The following is a 21573-nucleotide window of genomic DNA, read 5'->3' as shown; positions in this document are numbered from 1 at the left end:
GATTTTTCTTGTGCTTTAAGCAAGTATCATGGTAGATGCAAGTGTTGCTCACTGTAGTTTCAGGAGGACTTGAAGCTTTTAAAAGTTTTTTTTCGACTCAATTGGTATCTGCTCAAAGATTGTCTGTTTTGTTTTGAAGAATCATTTTTTCGACTCAATTGGTATCTGCTCAAAGATTGTCTGTTTTGTTTCCGCTCAATACGTTTTGTTTCTTTGGCGATTTCAATTGTCTTGCTTGGCATGTTTCCCTTGAACTCCTGTTTAATCAAACCACGTGTGATGATGAAAATGCATAGGATTAGGTTTTTAAGAGTCAATGAACGTAGTTCAGACTCTTAAATAGGTTGCGATTATTTTAAACTTAATTTTTCAGGAAATTTCTAAACATTTCAGGCTGATATTAACTTTTTTGCGATTTGACTTTTGATTTTTAAAGCAAACTCCACTATCGATCAGCAAAAAGTTAAAGGTTACGAAAATCGCACGACTTCTAATTTCAAAAATGGAATTTAATTTTCAAATTTCCCAGCAAAGTAAAAAATTTTACCGATTGGTCCGTTTTTCTCAAATTGGGTTGATTTTCAAGAAAGCTTCTCTCATGAATTGTTCTAATATTCAAGGCCATATTTTTTTCTTTCAAAACTCCGTAGCTTTTTTTGTTTACTTGCTTTCATTGAATCTTTTGCAACGGTCTGTTGGCTCTGTTTTACATGTTTTTAGACGCTTTAGAATTTTTTCTTTCTCGGCAAAATTTTCAGTTTTTCTCAAACTATTCCATCGTTTCTCATGAAAGGATTATCAATGAAAAGACCGATATGTGCGTGCATATTCTTGTATTTTTTTTACTTGACACCTCTGTGTACAGCTTTTTTACTTTAGCCCTCCGTCCACAGTCTCTGGGGGAATATTTCACCCGTAGTTTTGATTTTTTTTTTCGGTTTCTCAAAAAGTACCCTCACAAATCTGGCATTTTGGTTTCGATTATTGGAACGGATTTGAAAAGCTCCCCTGCGTAAGTGGCTACGTCCAAATTTTTCTCAAATTATCGTATCAAATTTTGAGATGAAAAATTCAATCGAAGGAATTAGTTGCGAGAATTTTTCCTGCAGAAACATCGACTCCCTACTTGTTGCATATACTTTTCATCTGGTTTAGAAAACTTCACTTTTATTTTTCATTCTGTGATTTGTATATTTACGACTAGTTTGCTATAGTTTATTTTTTTTTCTCCTTTTTTGCACTTAGATAGTCTTTCTTGCGTCTGTTCAAGGCGTCTACCCAAGTATTGTTGGCTTAGTTGCAGCTGGATGCTTTTTCTTATTTCAATTGATAGAGCTGCTTTTTGGTTGTACTTTCGCAAGTGTTTGCGAAGCGCAGCTTCGCTTCTGTGTCTCTATTTTTAAGTGTCAATAAAAGAAACTAACGCACTTATGTAAGTCATGTGAAAAAGTCATTTTGATAGCGTTCATTTTTGAAGTTTATTTTTTGGTTTGACTTCTAGTTTCTTAACACAATAAGGGTCTTGTAATCGGGAACTAGACTTTTTTTTCCCGTAAACATCTTTTTTAAACAAATTTTTCAATATGCTTTATCATTGAATCTTTGCAGCTTTCCAGGGTTCTTTGCCTTTTTCCCAGAGGTTACGTCGTCGCCTTTGCACCCAAAAGTCACGGGATGGACTCCTGGCTGGACCTTGTTTTTTTTCAGTATGTATTCAATTAAACTTTTCTCCGGTAAAAATTGATTTGCCTGACTTTCGTTTATCTGCTCAAGTTTTGGCGGCTCAATTGCCATAGCACTGATTTTTCTTGTGCTTTAAGCAAGTATCATGGTAGATGCAAGTGTTGCTCACTGTAGTTTCAGGAGGACTTGAAGCTTTTAAAAGTTTTTTTTCGACTCAATTGGTATCTGCTCAAAGATTGTCTGTTTTGTTTTGAAGAATCATTTTTTCGACTCAATTGGTATCTGCTCAAAGATTGTCTGTTTTGTTTCCGCTCAATACGTTTTGTTTCTTTGGCGATTTCAATTGTCTTGCTTGGCATGTTTCCCTTGAACTCCTGTTTAATCAAACCACGTGTGATGATGAAAATGCATAGGATTAGGTTTTTAAGAGTCAATGAACGTAGTTCAGACTCTTAAATAGGTCGCGATTATTTTAAACTTAATTTTTCAGGAAATTTCTAAACATTTCAGGCTAATATTAACTTTTTCGCGATTTGACTTTTGATTTTTAAAGCAAACTCCATTATCGATCAGCAAAAAGTTAAAGGTTACGAAAAACGCGCTCGACTTCTAATTTCAAAAATGGAATTTAATTTTCAATTTTCCCAGCAAAGTAAAAAATTTTACCGATTGGTCCGTTTTTCTCAAATTGGGTTGATTTTCAAGAAAGCGTCTATCATGAATTGTTCTAATATTCAAGGCCATATTTTTTTCTTTCAAAACTCCGTAGCTTTTTTTGTTTACTTGCTTTCATTGAATCTTTTGCAACGGTCTGTTGGCTCTGTTTTACATGTTTTTAGACGCTTTAGAATTTTTTCTTTCTCGGCAAAATTTTCAGTTTTTCTCAAACTATTCCATCGTTTCTCAAGAAAGGATTATCAATGAAAAGACCGATATGTGCGTGCATATTCTTGTATTTTTTTTACTTGACACCTCTGTGTACATCTTTTTTAGTTTACCCCTCCGTCCACAGTCTCTGGGGGAATATTTGACCCGTAGTTTTGATTTTTTTTTTTCGGTTTCTCAAAAAGTACCCTCACAAATCTGGCATTTTGGTTTCGATTGTTGGAACGGATTTGAAAAGCTCCCCTGCGTAAGTGGCTACGTCCAAATTTTTCTCAAATGATCGTATCAAATTTGAGATGAAAAATTCAATCGAAGGAATTAGTTGCGAGAATTTTTCCTGCAGAAACATCGACTCCCTACTTGTGGCATATACTTTTCATCTGGTTTAGAAAACTTCACTTTTATTGTTCATTCTGTGATTTGTATATTTACGACTAGTTTGCTATAGTTTCTTTTTTTTTCTCCTTTTTTGCACTTAGATAGTCTTTTTGCGTCTGTTCAAGGCGTCTACCGAAGTATTGTTGGCTTAGTTGCAGCTCGATGCTTTTTCTGAGTTCACTTGTTAATTTTAAACACTGGAACTTGGGTTTCTCGACATGTTTTACTCAAAACTCGAATTTCATTCGTATAATGTTTTACTCGAATTCCATTCGTATAATGTTGTTATAGGTGTATATTTTTTTCGACTTAGTGGCTTCCTTGTTTTTTTTTGTTATCAGCTAGCTTGTAGTGTTCTGTGTGTTGCGTCACAAGTGTTGCGAAATTCTGCTTCACTTCTGTGTACTTTATAGATTTCCCAGCGGAATGAAACAATTAGCTTTTGACCCAGTCTTGAAATCGAAAGAGCTCTAGTCTGCTGTAGTTTTCTTCGAATCTGAAAAGTTGGAAAAATGTTCAAAAAAATATCATTTTCTTTCGGTTTCCTGGAGTTTATTGGCACTTTTCCAACGTTCTGTTAGCTATGTTTACTGTAGCGAGCTTGCGAGCGTAGTGTATTATTTTGAGCCTTCTTTTTCCAAGCTAACTCCCAAATAAAAAGGCTTATTTGGTGGCAATTTTGCTATAATCACGATCTGTAGCATTAAGAAATTTCATAGCATCTGTTGTCTGATTGATTTGTGGCTTGTGTTTGCCGATGTTTAAGCGTACGTGGCTGAGAGGTGAGGACGTGAGATTCTTACTCCCTAGGTTCAGGTTGTAATCCTTCGCGTGACAGATTTTTTATTAACTCCAGGCTTATTTCGACTTTTTCGTATCTCACTTTACAGAGCTGCTTTTTTGTCGTATGCGCGAAGTGTTTTTGTTTTGTTCTCGCTTCGCCTCCGAGTTAGGATTGTGATCACATTTCAAACCCTTTCTCTTTCAGCTGGTGGGCGGGAACAGAGCATTGAACGTGGAGAAGAAAGTGCGTCTGCAGCTGTTTCATCCTCAGAAGCAGTTCACCAGTAGTGAGGAGATAAAACAGGACACTTCAGATGGACGGGAGATGATCAACTGGGTCAGGATGAGGAATGTTAAGTACCCTGGAACCATCTATGTCACAGTGAAGGGAACACATGTGAAGGCTGCCCAGATGCCATCAAAGACTATTGGAAGACTAACGGAGGTAATCAATTTTTAAGCGACATGCTTATTTAAAAGATCGCCTGATCGCTTATGAGGCATCTGTAATTGATCCGAACACATCACTAAAAGTGACTAGAAAGAACTGTCCTATCGGTTGTTTTTTGCACCCGATTTGATGTGCTTCAGGGAAAGCTTTTTATTATTAAAGACATGTTGTATCATATTAAAGACCTGTTGGTCGTGATTCGGATTCAAACAAATGTCAATTTTCCGCTTTCAGACTGGATCAATTGATGCACCCAATCTGCAGTCGAAAGAATATTTAAGAGTCGATGAACGTAGTGAATACTCCTATATAGTCGTAATGGTTGCTTTTTCAGGATAAGTCTTACAATTTGTAGGCGCAATTTTGATTTTGCTGTTCAACTTATGAACTTTGGATGCACAAGTGATGTTTTTCTTGTCTACTAGAATTGGTTTTGAAATAATCTATTAGCTTGCTTCACAAGTCATGTTTTTCTTGTCTACCAGAATTGGTTTTGAAATAAAAAATTTGCTATTGAAGGCAGGATTTGAAAAGAATTCATTTTAGCACAAAAAAAGATAGTTTTTTTTCAAATTTTCAAAGAGATGTTTTATGTTTTCATATGCATTTCTGGTAATGTTTCTTCTGTTTTTCGGATCAGAAGAAAAGGACCGGAAAAATTTTGTGGGGGCTTAAAAAGTTTTTTGCTTGTAACATAAAAAACAAAACGTCTTGAAAATTTTAATTTTTTTTCTGTATTTTTGTTGAGATTGAGTAGATATGTTCTGCATTTAGCACGCTATTGTGGCATTTCGTCGTTGGTTTTTCAGCTTCCTATCAACGTCTATGACTGCTTAAGTCTAAACTGTGGATTTGATGGAGATGTGAACAGTTTTATCAAAAAAATCTGATTTTCGTCTAGAAAAATTGCCTTTGTCGAGTTTATTTTGTTCCGCTTACTAGTTGTCGGTGAAGGATGTTTTCTCGTATATTTTTGGTTAACTGCTTCAGGGGTGGATCTAGGTTTTTCTCGAGGGGGAGCGGATTTTAAAAAAAAATTCAAAACTTTTGTCGTTGAAAATTTTTGTCGTCAAAGTTTTGAAAAAAACAGGCTTTTTTTGGAAAGGTTTGACCAAAAAATTGCGTTGTTTCGGCCCCCCATGCTTCCCCCCCCCCCCCCTAAATCCGCCCTGAGCTGCTTCTAGATCATCCGAAATACGAACAGAAAAGTTGGGAGTGGGGTACAGAAGTAAAAAGTTATGCGAAGTTTAAATGCGATCCGTTCAAAAGATTTAGTCTTTGAAATGTTTTTTTTTTGCATTCAAATTATCTTGCCATTGCATTTTGGCTGAGTTTTTTTTGTAAGGAGTTTACTGTTCTGGACCAATTTTGTTAGTAGTTTTTCTGTGCCAATATATACTAATTTTGAGGAAGCGCGCACCGAAAAAACGCAATTTTTTGGTCAAAATTTTCCAAAAAGTGCCTAAAAACGCCTTTTTTGACTGTTTTTCAAAATTTTGCCTGCGACGCAGAAAATTTGGCCAAAACAGGGACTAAACCTGCTTAGGTAGAGCTCGAAAAATCAATTCGGTCGACCTAAAAAAAATGGTCGACAAATTTTTTGAAAATCAGCCCCCCCTCGAGAAAATCCTAGATCCGCCCCTGGTTGAAAGGAAGGCAAACTCCACTAACAAACAGCAAAAATGTAAATGTCACGTGAAAGTTGAAGATATCAGTTTCTTCTGTTTCCTTGCGTTCATGACAGTCAACTGTCTTCTCAACGGAGTGCGGTCTCTATTTAGACAACCGCGTATTCCTTCTCGTCAGTAAGCAGACAAATACTGTATTAACCAATCAGAATCGAGATGAGAAAGCAAACTTTCGAAACAAATAATAATAATGTTTTTCTTCTTCTTTGTCTCGATTTGATTGGTTAATATAGTATTTGTCTGCTTACTGACGAGCAGGAATACGCGGTTGTCTAAATACTGCTTCGTCTGAATACGTAACCCTTCTCAACTTTCTGTTAGCTATATTTTGGTTTGTTGATTAATTGTGTTTTAGAGGCTATGCGCAGTTGTGAATATATTAGCCTCTACCTCTAGAAATCGTGTGCTTGAATCGCGTTGAGGGTTTTTTTTTTCTTTTTCATATCTTATTTTTACATGCGATGTGCAGCTTCGCCTCTGTATTTCAATTTTTGAACTCATTTTCCTGTGTTTGGAACTTTCTCTTCTACTTGTTCAGTAGGCGGCTATCTTTTTAAAAAGTGGACAGAGAAAACTGAATGATCAATCACTCTTTACTGTATTAGCTTCCAAATAAAGTCACTTCTGAATTTGTTAACTGATCTTCCTCAGGCGGAGTCGGATGTCCACGATGAGGACGACAAACTGTCTTCGGATCCTCCCGAGTGGAGTCGGCTGCCGGGTCAGATCTGCAAAGTGCCCAATAAACAGCTCAAGTCCCTCAAGGCAGGAAAGACCGGCTGCTCTATCGTGCGCTTCTCTAATGAGGGCAGGTTTGTCATCAAACTTGGTTACTACTACTTTTGTTCCATAAAGCAATTCTTTTTTAAATCCTTTTTAGGGTCAATAATCGAAGTGAACCGCTCAAATTTGATTTTTGCGGCTTGGCATTGTTTAGAGTTGATTTCAAGTTCTGCTGCTAAAAAGTTGGTAAATTGCGCAAAATCTACCAATTCACATCTACCAAAATGTAAATGCGCAAAAAAAAACGAGATTGGCTTTCAGTTTCAAAAGTAAGATTTCCCAATGGATGAAAAAAAATAATATTGACCCAGTTTTCTCTGATTGGGTTAGGTTGAATTTCAAAAATACTTCATTAACGGCAATTTTTTTTTGCTTGAAAGAGCCTTAAAGTGATGTATTTTTCGTAATTCGAGAACTGAAAATCAATTGTTCTTTTTCTTCGGTTTCTTTGAGATGACTGACTCGTTTCCAACTTTCTGTTGGCTTTGTATTTGTAGCAAATTATGAACGTCATTATCAAGGCTTCTTATAGAAAGCTGGCATGTGCTTGTGGCGACAAGAATGGATACAGCATTCAGATCTACGACATTCCCAGCTGCAAGAGTCTGGGACAATTCTCTGGACACTTCAGCCTCATCTACGACTTGTGCTGGTCCAGAGCAGACAACGAACTGGTGTCGAGTAGCCAAGACGGATCTGTGCAGTGCTGGAATGTGGATAGTATGAAGCGAGAAGCGGTGTGTGTGATGAACCATCCCGGATATGTCTACTGTGCCAAATATCACCCGGTCATGTCTCACGTCGTGGTGTCAGGCTGCTATGACAATGTGATCAGGGTTTGGAGGACAGATGCTGCATTGCATGATAAAAACGCTGTGGTATGTGTGTTGTTTTAATCAACAGACAAGTTTTTCTTTTTCCATGTCTTTAATCGAGAGCATCGTTTTTATCTTTTGCGTAAGTTTAGTGTATTATAAGAACCTTCTTTTTTCTAACCTAAGTCGCAAATATTGTTGCCACTTTTCGGGTACTTTTTCAGCTTTTTGACAGCATGTGCTTTGACATTCGAATGGTAATAAGTTAACACAGTTGATGCAGTTTTAATTCATCAAATGAATCGAAAAAAGCTTTTTGTTTCTAACAGCATAACAATAAAAAACTCGGTTTTAGAAATGTCAATATATCTCGCAATTTTTTGAAATGCATAGTTTGTACATAATGTGGCTTTATGCTTTGCTATTTGTTACATACAAAGTTAGCGTGGATGCCTTCAGCTTGTTATATTCCAAATTATGACTTGCAAATTTGTGTCTATTTATGAAGCTGCTTAATTCTTGACTAGTGTTTGTCGGTGGATAGGCGTGCGTGGCTGAGTGTTTAGTGCGTGAGACACAAAATTTCTTGGCTCTTTTTCCTTTTCCCCGCACCTCACATAAGTATAGATTTTATGGTGTAACGAATGGTTTTACAAGGTTAAGTATGAAGACTAAATATGTTTGTCAGGGCCTAAATAGTCCGTATGCTAAATTTGATAACAATCTGACAATGTGAACAGAAAAATTACTGTTAAAAATTTACAGGTGGGGGAAAAGGAAAAAGCCAATCTCTTGATTGCATAAGGTTGCAGATCGAATCCTAGACCTAGCCGAACTATTGTGATCAAGTGTGTTCATCAAACCCTACTTCGTAACATCACGCATTCAGCCATAATAACACGTAGGATAACTGAGAAAATGGAAAAATCGAAATGTGTGGGGAAAGGAAACGAGCCACTATTGTTTTTACATAACGATAAGCTAAGTGTATTATTACGAACCTTCTTTTTTTCAAATCTAATTCGCTAATAAAAGTGTTCATTGAAAATGTTCACTTATTTGAAAATTTTGTTGTAGCATTGGAAATTGCAAAGCATCTGTTCTTTGCTTTATTTGTGGCTAGTGTTTGGTACCTAATAAGTTTCCGTGGCTGAGTGGTTAGTGTGTGAGACTCTTCATCTCTAGGTCACAGGTTCGAAGGTCTAACGTAGCCGATTTTTTGCTAATTCGAGTCTGATTTCTAATTTTTTATTGCACTTTATAGAGCTCCTTTTTGTCGCGTTCTGGCAAGTGTTAGCGAAGGAAAGCTTCGCCTCTGTGCAAAATTTGCTTCGAAAGCGTTTTTATGATTTTAGTTTTTTCAGTGTGCTAAAAATTCCAGTGATGGTTGTTTCCCTTGTAGACATAAAGTAGTATTCTTTAGCTTATAATTTAGTGTGACTTGTAATTTTTTTCAGTTGCTGAAGGAGCTCCACTCGCACAATGGTTTCGTCAACTGTCTCTGCTTCGACTCTTCAGGCACCACCATGTACTCTTGTGACAGTGTCGGCACAGTCATCACCTGGAGAGTGACCCTTCCTTCCAGTATGAACCTCATCGCGCACACAGGGGCAGCAGGAGAACAGGACTACCAGAACAGTAGCAGTGGAGGGGGCTTGCAGTTCCTGCCGGAGAGAATATTCACAGACCCAGAGATAAACGTGAGTTTGGTTGTTAAGAGTCATGAACGTAGTGAAAATTCTTATTTAGGTCTTGTTGATTTTTTTTGTTTTTTTTTCAGGAAAGTCAAAATACTCTAATAACTTCAGATGTGCATTCATTCATATTGATGCATTTATGAATGCACTTAAGTATGTAGGCACTTTTTTCAGTTTAATTGAAAATCATATGCTGAAAGTGACGTAAATTGCACTCTCCAAATACGAACGTGAAAATGGCGCAAAAAACGTGAACGGTTTCTAGTTTCGAAAGTGGAATTTAATTTTTAGATTTCCAGCGGAATAAAAAATTTACCTGTTGACCCAGATTTCTCAACTTGAGTTCATGTTATCAAAAAAGCGCCCATCATAAATTGTTCTAAATATCAAAGAGCTTAAAGGGCATCTATTTTTTTCTTTGAAATTCGAAAATTGAGATTTTTTAACAAATTCAGTGATTTTTTCATGTTTGCTTGCGTTCATCTCTCTTTTCCAATCTTCGATTGGCTGTTGTAATTTTAGATCGGAAATTGACGTGAGAGCTAAGTAGAAGTAGAAAAAATGATTTATGCTTTTAAATACAATTTCCTTTATTAGGTTCAAGTTTTTGTTTGAGAGTTTTTTGCAGCGCATGAAATAATTCCGTTCATATACAGTGCTGATTTAGATTATCCGGACAAAGCGAATAAAACATAAAATTTAAAACTCGTTTTTCTCAAATTATTGGGTTGACTATAAAAAGCCGAAAATGATCATTTTTGGGGTAAAGGTATGGGCCCTATTTCGCAAAATAAAATGCTACATACTAATTCTGTTGAATTTCTGTAGAAAAATGCGTTTTAAATTTCAAGTTTGTTTCGTTTTGTCCGGATAATTTAGAGCAGCACTGTATGTAAAATGAAGTTTTCTATGGCTTAAATATTTGTGGGATGTAAAAGTGTGGTCTTACGTGTTGTGATGTTGTAGGGCGTGCCCTTAAGTGTGGTGCAGCTGCATGGGAGTGGAAAGCGACTGTTGTTGCAATGCAAGGACAACACAGTGCGAGTTTTGGACCTAAGACTGAATATAATCATGGCGAGGTATGCGGGTGCGATCAACTTCAAAGACCACATCCGCAGTACATTCTCCCCCTGTGGCACCTACATCTACGCCAGCTCAGAGGACTGTACTGCCGTAGTATGGAACACAGACACCTGTGAGTAGAGGAATGCCAAACAACTACTGGGATGAAGCATCTCTGCTCAAAGTTGATCGAGGTTGAAGCAGCTTTCCGCAACCCAGAAAAATAAGTTGATGTGCCTGGGAATTTTAGTTGAGAGATTAGGATTCAACGGTCGCTCTTTTTTTTGCTCCAATCCTTGTTTGCACTAACGAGCAGCATAGTGTATTAGAATTAACCTTCTTTTTTCTACCCTAACTCGCAAATAAAAGTGTTCATTAAAAGTGATCAGTTCTTTTCCCCCTATTTTCAAGTGTACCAAGAAAAAAAAAACAAATTTGATTCTCGCTCTGAGACGCCTAAAAACAGGCTTAATTTAGTCCTACGGCGCTCTCTCAAGTGATGTTTTTATAAAACGAATTCTTCATTTGTAATTCTGTATGTGTAATGACTTCACTTGGAAATATTTTATTCTGATTATTATTTGGTGGCACTTTTGCTATAATCACGATCTGTAGCATTGGAAAACCATAGCTCTTCTCTGCTTCATTTGTGGCTAGTGGTTGCAGTTTATTAAGCGTGAGACTCATAATCTGTTGGTCGCTGCATGTTTAAGAGTCAATAATGTTCTGTTTTTATTTTGGTTGCGATGATTTTGGTTTTCGTTTTTTATTTCAGGAAAAGTCTTAAAGTTTGTCAGGCCATTATTTACTTTTTCTTGACTTTTGACTTTTTTAAAGTTCGTTTCAGTTCATTATTTGAAAGGAAGAAAAACTGTACTATCGAATAGCAAAAGGTAAAGGTCAAGAAAAACGTGATCGACTTCTAGTTTCGAAAGTGGAGTTAAATTTTTGGATTTCGCAGCGAAGTAAATTTTTTTTATCGATTCAGTTTTCAATAAGGATTAAAGCCGTCTTTTTTAAGGTTTCATTTTTCGTTGCTTTCAAAGCACGTATTTTAAGTTCAGTTTTAAGTGAAACTCAAATTGTGCTCTTTTGAAAGAAGACTCAATTTTGGGTTTACAAGCGTTTATTACGCTTGCGATTTGAGAACTTTATCAAGGTGGGCTACAGACTTTTTTCAAGTTACCAACTTGTTAAATGGAATCATTTGTTAGCTTGGCTCATATTAGAGTCAATTTCTTAGTTTCTCCGGTTGGAACTAATGACTACGCCTGGGCGGCAAAGGTTTTAGGTTCTGATATGTCTAGGGCCATTTTTTCAAACGGGTTAATTTTCAGTCTTGAAAAACTTTTCGGCCTATTGTTTGTCTGCTCATTATGTTTTGTCTCGGTCAAGTTGCCACATCGCGGATTGTGCAGTAAGTGATTTTTTATTGAAATTGAAACTGACTCTATGTAGGTCGTGATGACTTCTTCAAGGAAAAGTTTTAAAATTTCCTCAGGCTCAAATTTACTTTGCGCGTGTTGACTTTTGATTTAAAAGAAGGCAAACTCTACAATCGAAAAGCAAAAGATTAAAGGTCACGAACAACACAATCGACTACTAGTCTCGAAAGTGGAATTAATTTTCAGATTTTTCAGCGAAAATAAAATTTTACTTTTTGATCTAGTTTTTTTTTTTTTTTAAAATGGGTTATTTTTAGCGAAAAAGTGCCAATCATAACTTGTTCTAGAAAGTCTAAGAGCTTTAAGGGAAGTTTATATTTTCTTGGAAGTCTGAGATTTTTTCAAAAATAAGTCAGTAATTTTTTCTGTTTACTGGATTCAATGACCCTTTTCCAACTGTCTGTTGGCTATATCTTGAAATTGTAGGCGAAACCGTGTGTCACTATCGTGACCTGGGCTTCACTGCTTCAATATCGGACATCTGCTACCATCCCTTCGAAAACCTGGTGGCTTTCTGTGCCATAGGACCCAATCAGCCCATAGTCCTCTTCTCATACGACTGCAACAGTAAGTACCAAACAGTTACGTTCTGCTCCATAATTGGTCTAATTGAAGATAGATGAAGCATGCCGTTTAAAAAGTTGTAATTCATTGTGCAGGTTTTAAGCGAGCACTGTTCCGGCGTGAGTAATTTCTGTGAAACTTTGCTTCTGAGGGTACTACGGTTGATCATGGGTTTCTATACTTTAATTTTTATGAAAAGTCAGTACACTCCTTAGGTCGTTCAGTTCGTTCAGGATAATCTTAAAATTTGATTTCTTTCAAATTTGACTTTTTGCGATTTGGCTTTCTCTTGCGTTCAATTCAAATCTTAAGGAGGGAACGTTATCTTAAAAGGAAGCATTTTATGCTCCAATTAAGAAAGCGAATATGGCATGGCGCCTTAAATCTTGAATGAATTTTAGTTCGGTCGATTAATTATTTGTTTTTAATTTTTCCTGAGGAATTGAAAAAAGACATAATGATCCAATTTTCTCTAATTGGGCTAGTTTAATGAAAAAACTGTAGGTCATAAATTATTATTTACTTTTACAGAGCTTCAATGTGATGTATTTTTTTCAAAATTCGAAAGTTGGCATTTTCAAAACATTCAATTGTTTCTGTCGGTTTCTTTGATTTCGTTGACAGTTTTCCAACTTTCAGTTGGCTATGCTTTTTTATAGCATTCCAGTGTTTTAATGTTTTCAAAATTGTAACCAATACAATCTGTTCTTTATAAGTAAACATGGGTTTAACTTGAGCTAATTGCAAGTTTTCCAACTGTTAGTTGGCTATGTTTGAAATGTGCTTTTTAAGGGCCGGATAGAACCTTCTACGATGCCAATGCACCTGGTGCCTTCGGGGGAACAACAGACTTCGAGTTAAGGGCAGTGACTCCGGCTCCAAGTGCCCCGAACACTCCAAGGAACAGATCCTTCCGAGCCAAGTCGCCTTTATTGAGCTCACACGCCTTTTATGGCCCTGGAAAGTACCCATCTAGTGAGGGGTCAATAGGGCTCACAGCTAGTACCAAGGCAGACCTGATGGTGAAATCGAGCCGAGAATTGGCATCTGAAATTATCCACAGTGTGAAAATGGACCATGTTAGCCGCACTATCAATGCATCCATTGTGTCTGTGAGTATTGAATCAGTTTTCCGGAGTCTCTTGAAGATTCTTTTTGCTTTAAATGGTTGATGAAGATTCTTTTTGCTTTAAATGGTTGATCTTCCAAACTTTTCAGTTTGTAATTTTCTTATAGCTCATATATGGGACTACCAATATCGGCATTTGATGATTCAAAATTTTGTTCCCTTGCAAAAGTTTTTGAAATATCCTGGTGAGAAAACCAACTACCAAACCAAACACTCTTTTAGATGTATAATTTCATTAAAAACCTCAGATAGAAGTTTGGTCCCAAAAACCTTGTGGTCTCATATAAGGGTCAAACAGATTAACAATAAAATCAACGTAAATTGATGACTATTAGATTTTATAAGTTGGAGAAAAATAGTCCGGTGAAAATTTTTTCATTCTGGGTTCGGCATCAAAATCTTTCATGCAGTAGAAAACACTCAAATTTTGCTAGATAAGTCGAAACTTGTCTGGAGAAAAACTACAGCCCGAAGTATAGAAAAACCCCGACAACAAAAATTCCATCAGTTTCTTCGAAAGTCGGAATAGTAATTCCTGTTCATCATAAATCGTAATACTAGAGCTGATTAAGAAACGTTTGCACGTTTTCACTTGTTTTCCTCCACTTGAAGTCAGTCAAGTAGATTTCAAATGCTCTGGTGGGACCAAATTCTACACGAGCGTTTGGAGTAGGCCTCATTCAAAATGGCGGGACTGTGTTTCTAAACGAGTACCGCGAACTATATATTTTTTTACTATCAGTGAGACATGGAACAGTGATTTTTGTATGTTTTTCAGGATGGGAATGACCTGAACATGAGCCAGAGCAGAGCGCGAGCTAACAGAAGACGAATGAAGCAGGCCAGAATGTCTGATGCAGGCAGCTTAGCAGGTGACCTGACCAACAGGTCCTCTCTTCTATCAGCAACTGCTGCTGCTCAGGAACAGGACCCAATGAGTAACAGTCCAGGCGGGTCTACGCTCAATGTTAACACCAGTCCAAGGCCTACCCTCAGAACAAGTATGTGCCATCTGTATTTCTCGAGGACTATCATTAGCACTTTTACCGAATTCCGATCTGATCGGATCCAGGGTCAATCACCGAAGTGAAGACACTTGTTTCGTTCTTGTATCCACACTAATGAGCTTGCGAGTGTACTGTATTAGTACTAGCTTTATTTTTTCCCAATCTAACTCACAAAAATAAGTGCTCATTTGTAGAATTGGAAGTTTCCACGATCTGTAGAATTGGAAGTTTCATACAATCTGTTCTCTGCTTTATTTGTGGCTAGTGTTTGTGAAGTTATAAGTGTCCGTGGCTTAGTGGTTAGTGCATGAGAATCATAATATTTGGGTCTCAGGATCGAATCAGATACCTAGTCGAATTTTTTTTGCTATTTCGAGGCTTATTTTTACTTTTTTTATTTCACTTTATAGAGCTGCTTTTTTGTCGTTTTCTAGGATTTGCTAAGATTCTTTTGTTTTTTTTTTTTCTAGGAAAAAGTCTTGAAAGTATGGACGCTCGAATTTGAATCTGTTTAGTTTGTCCCGAAATCAGAGCACCGCAAAGTGTGGTAGCTGTTGCCTTGCATTTCTGGTGTTTTTTTTTCCAATTTTCGGTATATTTGTCGCCATCAATAGTAAAAGCAACAAGATTTAGTTGCAAAAACAACCAAAAAAATTTGACTCATTTTTCGTTGAAGCTGTGAAAACTGAAATAGACAAAATTCAACCTTAGTTGATTGCCATAGGTGACTATTTTTAGATTAAACTTAGTTAGCTGTAATAACTTTTAGATATCGCTGGATTGCGCTTCAATAACTTTTATGTTGAAGTTGCGACTAGTGAGTTCTTTTTCTGGCATCGAATGAAATAACACGTGCATGATTGTAATGTATAATTTGGCATTCAATTATTCTATTAAATAATACATTTCATTGCGATACCACTGGGATACTAATGTAAAATGGTATTTAGCAAGTTGGAACATAAGGGAAAATTGCATTGCAAAGTTTGACAAAGGATAAAATGGAAAAAGGTAATATGCCCTGCTACAAGAAGTCGATTAAAAAGCGAAATAATTTTACAGTTTTTCATGAAAGCTTACTATAGGTTGTCACAATGTAAGCTTTTTTCATTTGCCATAGTAAGTGACTTGTAATAGGAAACCAGTCGTAAATGGCCTTTGCTGAGGTGCTGGCTAACCAGCAGTATGATTTTAAAAGGTAGCATGTCCTTGAAATCCATACTTTCGTTCCAATCAAATCATTAGTCAAGGACTACGCAACTTCTCACGAAACCGCTTTAGACATCATGGTACCCACAGGGCTGACGCAATGTGACGTCACCGCGCATGCCAACTTCAGTTTTACCTTCAGTAAGGAGACACTATAGAACATAGGCCCCCCTTTGCTGGTCTCGCCAGCTTAGTACAAGGGATTCGGAGATCTACAATCTGTGACGTACCAGGCAGATCAAAAAGAGCTGTGAAAGCGCTTTTACGTCGAGCATCATAAGCGCTTTTTTCTGCAAGCACAGTCGTTAGCGGATACGGATTTCGGTCCTAAATTTTGGCCATTCAGTGACGTATAGGTTCCCCCGGATCTACAATGGGGAGATTACTGTTTGACTTGAGATCTCAAACTTTGCCAGTAATTTACGCTTTCTTGCGACATGCTGAAATCTGACATGCTCAATTTTTTAAAATTGAAATAAAATTACGTTTTAGTTTCTGTGTGGTTGTTACATAATTTTTTTTAAAAATTATTACTAAAAAGTATTGATTTTTTGAAATTGTGGTTTTCGTCCTAATTCCTGTCGGTCGATTTTCAAATTTAATGTAAATTAACTGGTAAGCTTTTTGAGTGCCTGTCTTTTAAATCTGGAGTTTTTAAAGTTTTGGTTCAAACAGTTTTTACTATAATTGAAAGTTGCTGTTTAAAATTTACTAACTCTGATTTTTAATAATGTGAATTTTAATGTTTTTTTTTTGTTAAACGAGTTTGGCCTAGGTTATATCAGGTCTGTCAATTAAGGTTGCACACTTTCAAAGGCGATTTGTTTCAAATGTTTTTGCCTGTTTCAGGAGAGATGGGTCTGAAAAATTTGACTTTAAGTTTGTTTTCATCTAACTAGGTTTAACCCAATTTCTTTCGTCTTAGTTACTGCTCGGTCGTTGGTTCTCAGTTCGTGTTTGGCTTGTTTCTGAACATCGACCGAGACAAAGTCACGAAGTTTTAGTCGATAGTTTTTGCGACATTTTCAGCTTTTTCCTGAAACAAAAGGTCTTTTTTCTTTTTAGGAGATTGTAATGCCTTGTTTCAATTGTTACTCGAGTCATTTTACGTTGCGCAGCTTCAAGGGCGAAATATTTTTAATGCTTTAGCCGTTTTCGAGGAATGGTGATGAGAGTTTTACTTCAAAAAATTTTACAACTTGAATATTTTTTATGTCCACAGTTTCGTTTTCGGCTTGAGGGTAGACCCAAGTTTCTCGTCTTGATTGCCGCTCGGTCATTAATTCCCAGCGCTTCTTAAGGCTGTTTTTTGAACATCGTTAGAAACAAAGGTTTGAAGTTTTTGTAGATAGATTTTTTGGGATTTTTTCATGTTAATTTTTCAGCTTAAGTTTTTTTGCCTGTTTCAGGAGGGATGGGTCTTGAAATTTTTTCTTCAAAATTTTTATAGCTAATATATTTTTATATCCAAATTTTGGTTTCGTTTCGGCTTAATGAGGTCCTTAGTTGCCGCTCGGTTTTTGATTGTCAAGGGTTGTTAAGGCTGTCTATGAACATCTTCCGAGACAGAGGTATGAAATTTCTGTAGATTGTTTTTCAATATTTTGTAATGCAATGTTTTAATTGTATCGCAAGTGTTGCGAAGCTCCGCTTCTCCTCTATGATTAAAATTGATATAAATTAATTCGGCGTTATTTTTCATTTTCCAATTTTTCAGGACGTCATTTGAGAATATATTGTGATGAATGTTAATCCGAATTGCTTTTGGTTCTTGGTTTTTTTAATTGACCAATTTCGTATTTGATTCCGGCCATAGCTGGTTGACAACCCGGCTTCCAGTCAAGAAACATGGAGACTGGTAAAAGATTATTTTTTCAGTTTCATGTCGGTTGATGAGTAAAATTTCGCCAATTCCAAAGAAATTGTTTTGCAAGCATTATCTAAATTTGTAGAAATGCGCTTTCATTAGCAATGTTTTTGTTTCAGTTGGGGGTGATTTTTGATTGATCGATATTTTTATTCAGCTCACCATTTTTTCAAAATCATTTTTATTTCTTGAACCCGAATGAAAATTTCCATTAATTTCCACAGAAGTTGTCTCATTCCGTATGGTAGTACGGACCATATTTTTTTCCAAACAAACTAGCAAGTGTGAAAAAACTTTAGCCTAGGAGATTTGCTATTTTGAAAGTATTCGCTATTATTTCCTGGAACGAGGTTGTTTTGGGAGAGAAATGGTAGTGGCTAATTTTCTTTAATTTGTCATTTGTTCCATTTTTGATGTTCCATTTTTGTCATTGATGTTCCATTTTTGTCATTGATGTTCCATTTTTGATGTTCCGTATCTGTAATGACAACAGCCTTGATATAAAGTGATCGTTCTCAAAATTCAATCTAGGTTTATCATTCCGTCTTTTTATTGTTTTTGGATGGGCACACTTGTTTTGATTGCAGAAAGGTCTTCAATTTAAAGAGCTCCAGGATTATTTTTTAAATAGAATGGTGGAGCAAACATTTTTACGAAAAAGACTCAAAATGCTCTGTAATTACAGATGTGCATTGCTACATTTTAATGAACTTGTGTATATATGCAGTTTTTGAGTTCAACTGAAATTAAATTGCAAATTCATCCGCAAAAGGAGGCAAATTCCGCTCTCCAACTTCAAATATGGAAGTGGTGCAAAAAAAAACGGAGAAGAGAATGAATGTTAATGCAGTACTCATCACTCAATGTATTTGAGATATATGGGTCAATTGGTTTATTCTACTAGTTGAAAAAACTGTTTCTATCACAGGTGACATGGTGAAACAGCTGGACAGAGAAATGCCAGGAGCACGCATGACCATGCTCATACAAAGCGAGAAGCCCAAATTCATGCTATCCGCCAAGACTGGCATCTCACAATGGGTGGGTATGATAAACTTAATTTAGCCAAGCTTGGTGAACCTGGTTAATAAGAAACTTTGCTGATGACACTGGTGGTAATCAAGCTTTTGTTGTAGTAGGTTTGTTTTTCATCTCAGCTCATATGTTTCCTCGGGTAGAGAGAGTAATCTGCGAAATTTGGAACCAATAGTTTTATAGAAGGAGTGCGCGTGGTGTCGGTAACTTTGTATCAATCGTTCGAAACCATTTTCAAATCCATGAGTTGACGCTTCCTTATTTTTCTTCTCAGGTGTGCAAAGAGGGCCTCTTTTCCTATCCCCAACTTGAAAAATTCCGTTTTTAACGTAATATATCAGCAATTGTGGCTAAATGCGTGATTTTATGCTATAAATAAATTGTTCATCATGCTAATTTTCCTAACATTATTACCTTAACTTAGCTTGAAGTTGAAGTTCAATCGCGGGGTGGAGGGAGTAGTGTTGTGGTGAAAAGACTACGAAAAGATTGTTTTAGCCTGTTTGAATTGAACTCCTTCGGTCGCAAGAGTGAGTTGACTGTAATTGGATGTTTTAGGCGAGAGCGATTGGAGACTACAGTGCTGAGAGGAGTGATGAGTTGAGCGTGTCCAAAGGAGTCCTCGTCAAAGTGGTCTTGAAGGACAATGATAGGTGGTGGCTGGCTCAATTGCACAATGCCGCACAGGGATACCTGCCTTCCAGTTGTCTGGAACTAATCACTGGTTAGATTCACAGTTATTATTCTATTTTGTGGTAAAGATTAGCTATGCAAAGTTAATATTAAGCTTAACAGTTAGAGATTTTCAAACACAGACTAAAACTCACTATGTGTTTCCTCATCTGGATTTATTGAGTGTATTTTGTTCTTTAACCAAAATGACATGTGTTTTGAGATGCATTTCCTTTAATTTTTTTCAGGCGTCAACGAAAGTGACAAAAGTGATATTTTGTTTCATTTCATCATATTTCATCATAGTGCTATTATGCAAAATTGGATGTAAAATTTAATTGGGTGAAAAGTGGTTTAAATATGGGAACACTTAGGAAAACTGAATTTTGTCTTTTAGCATCAAATGAACTAGTTCTTCAATGTTTGGACGACGATGGCTTTTTCACCGAAACGTGAAAATTATGGCATCCCACTTCTAAAATATGCCACCTAATGTAACATATTGCCGCAAACCCCCCTTCAAAAAATTAGATATTCTTATCACCAATTAGTAATAACTATAGCTGTACACACCAGAAATGAAGTCGTAGTTAAATTGTACGCATGTTTTAATGTTGATTAGATAATAGTAATAATGCGTCTTCAATTTAGAATCGGATGCACAAGCAATTTCTATGCTAGAGAACGAACCGCGCCGAAAGATCAGTCAAGCAACTGCACCACCGGTGAGATATTCTCAAGAGATAATTTTATAGTATTAATTAGCAGGAATGAAATATTTCTCTCACTATAAGTTGGTCTTATATGAAAAATGTAGCAATTTTCAATAACTTATGGTATGACTGAGTGAAAACAAGAGCAATTCTGTAGTCTGTTGAGCGCAGAACGCTACCATTTTTTGGCAGTTAACTGAGTTTTGGCGGAGTTGGATATTGATAAATGCATCTAAATTGTTTCCTAATTTACAAATTTTAGTCATCCGCCGGAGACTTGAGCTCCAAGCCAGCAGACACATTCAGTGAAACAAGCTCTCAGCCTGAGAGTTCAAAGATCCCTGATGATGACGACGAACTCCAGACACTTCCCATAGCCAAAGCACGAACAAGGAGAGGGAAAATGAAAAAAGAAACTGCAGAAAATACAATTGGCGAAGGTGCCAGTGAAGATGCGCTAGAGATGAACAAAATTGAAGAGATACTATCTCAGCAGAGCAAAGATGATAGCACTGATCTAATTGCTGAGGAACTGCTCTAAAAATTGATAAAAATTTGATATCTATCGAGTTCAAGTGATGTAAATAGTCAGTAAATTGTGGATATGTAAATCGATGCTCAATTGTAAATATTCCCCTAATTACACTAGCCAGCCTGAAAGCAAAGTGTGTTAGTACGAACCTTCTTGTTTTTTCCAACCTAACTCACAAATAAAAGTGTTCACTTATTCGTGTCAATTTTGCTATGGTCACGATCTGTAGCATTGGAATGTTCATAGCCTCTGTTCTCTGCTTTATTTGTGGCTAGTGTTGGTGATTTATTAAGCGTCCGTGGCTGAGTGGTTAATACAAGAGACTCAAAATCTCTAGGTCGCAGATCGAATCCGACACTTTACCGAGTTTTTACTGATTCAAGGCTTTTTTTTAGCTTTTTTCATTTTATAGAGCTGCTTTTTTGTCATGTTATCACTAGAGGTAGCGAACCGCAGCTTCTTCTCTGTGTGAAAATTATGAAGTAGAAAATATGAATCCGAGTTGAAGTTCGTGGAGTGAAAAGTCTTATGCAGAAGCAAAAAAGTTCAGATGCAAAAAAATTCAGAAGCAAAAAAATATTTTTAAAAGGATCGACGATACGTGAAGCTTATTTCGACGATGCGTCTTCATTGGCTTGAGTCATTTAGCAATTATGTAGACTCATAATTGACGAGCCTCTTATGAAATTTTGTGGACTCAAAGTTTCACTCATTCAGTTTTTCCCAGTAGCGTTATCAATATTTTCGCCTGTGTATGCGAAGTGCAACTTCGCATCTGTGTGAAAATACTTTTTTCGATATTTCAAATTTTGTATAACTTCATAAATTTACACTTGCGAGCTTAATGTAATAGTACGACTATTCTTTCTTTTCCAACCCAAGTTTCAAATACTGGTGTCTTTTTTGATAGCATGTTACAATCGGTTGGTAATAAATTTCCACAGTTGATGCAATGCTCATTGTTCAAATGAAAGGAAAGAAGCTATCTTATTTAGATATCAGTACAATAAACAAATTTCCAATTAAATGTTTTCAATATTTTTGTAATGCATCATTTGAACATAAATTGGGTTTATGCTTTCCAATTCATTACATGGCAAATTCGCGTGTATGCCTTCAGTTTGTTCTTTTAAGAGTAATGAACGTAGTGAAGACTTTTTAATAGGTCGTGCTGA

The 21573-nt window shown here is 36.5% G+C and overlaps 1 protein-coding gene across 4 annotated transcripts in view; it reads left to right on the top strand.

Moving 5' to 3' along the window:
* The window catches only part of LOC134846528 (jouberin-like), a 439624-nt gene extending 419118 nt beyond the window's left edge, over positions 1 to 20506 (top strand). For 3 of the 4 annotated variants that reach the window (XM_063863907.1, XM_063863905.1, XM_063863906.1), the window contains exons 9-20: positions 3935 to 4174; positions 6520 to 6680; positions 7184 to 7529; positions 8924 to 9166; positions 10130 to 10358; positions 12097 to 12237; positions 13027 to 13346; positions 14142 to 14364; positions 18375 to 18487; positions 19040 to 19205; positions 19805 to 19878; positions 20129 to 20506. In XM_063863907.1, the coding sequence (XP_063719977.1) occupies positions 3935 to 4174; positions 6520 to 6680; positions 7184 to 7529; positions 8924 to 9166; positions 10130 to 10358; positions 12097 to 12237; positions 13027 to 13346; positions 14142 to 14364; positions 18375 to 18487; positions 19040 to 19205; positions 19805 to 19878; positions 20129 to 20407 (2535 nt within the window). In that variant the 3' untranslated portion in view covers positions 20408 to 20506. Of the gene's footprint in view, positions 1 to 3934; positions 4175 to 6519; positions 6681 to 7183; positions 7530 to 8923; positions 9167 to 10129; positions 10359 to 12096; positions 12238 to 13026; positions 13347 to 14141; positions 14365 to 18374; positions 18488 to 19039; positions 19206 to 19550; positions 19766 to 19804; positions 19879 to 20128 lie in introns of those variants that run through there. The other variant, XM_063863908.1, reaches the window with a different exon arrangement.
* Positions 20507 to 21573: the final 1067 nt, after the last annotated feature.

Source organism: Symsagittifera roscoffensis, chromosome 5 (genome assembly GCF_963678635.1).
Source record: "Symsagittifera roscoffensis chromosome 5, txSymRosc1.1, whole genome shotgun sequence".
Taxonomy (NCBI): domain Eukaryota; kingdom Metazoa; phylum Xenacoelomorpha; order Acoela; family Convolutidae; genus Symsagittifera; species Symsagittifera roscoffensis.
The sequence above is the reverse complement of the archived record's forward strand: the minus strand, read 5'-3'. Positions and strand labels throughout refer to the sequence as shown.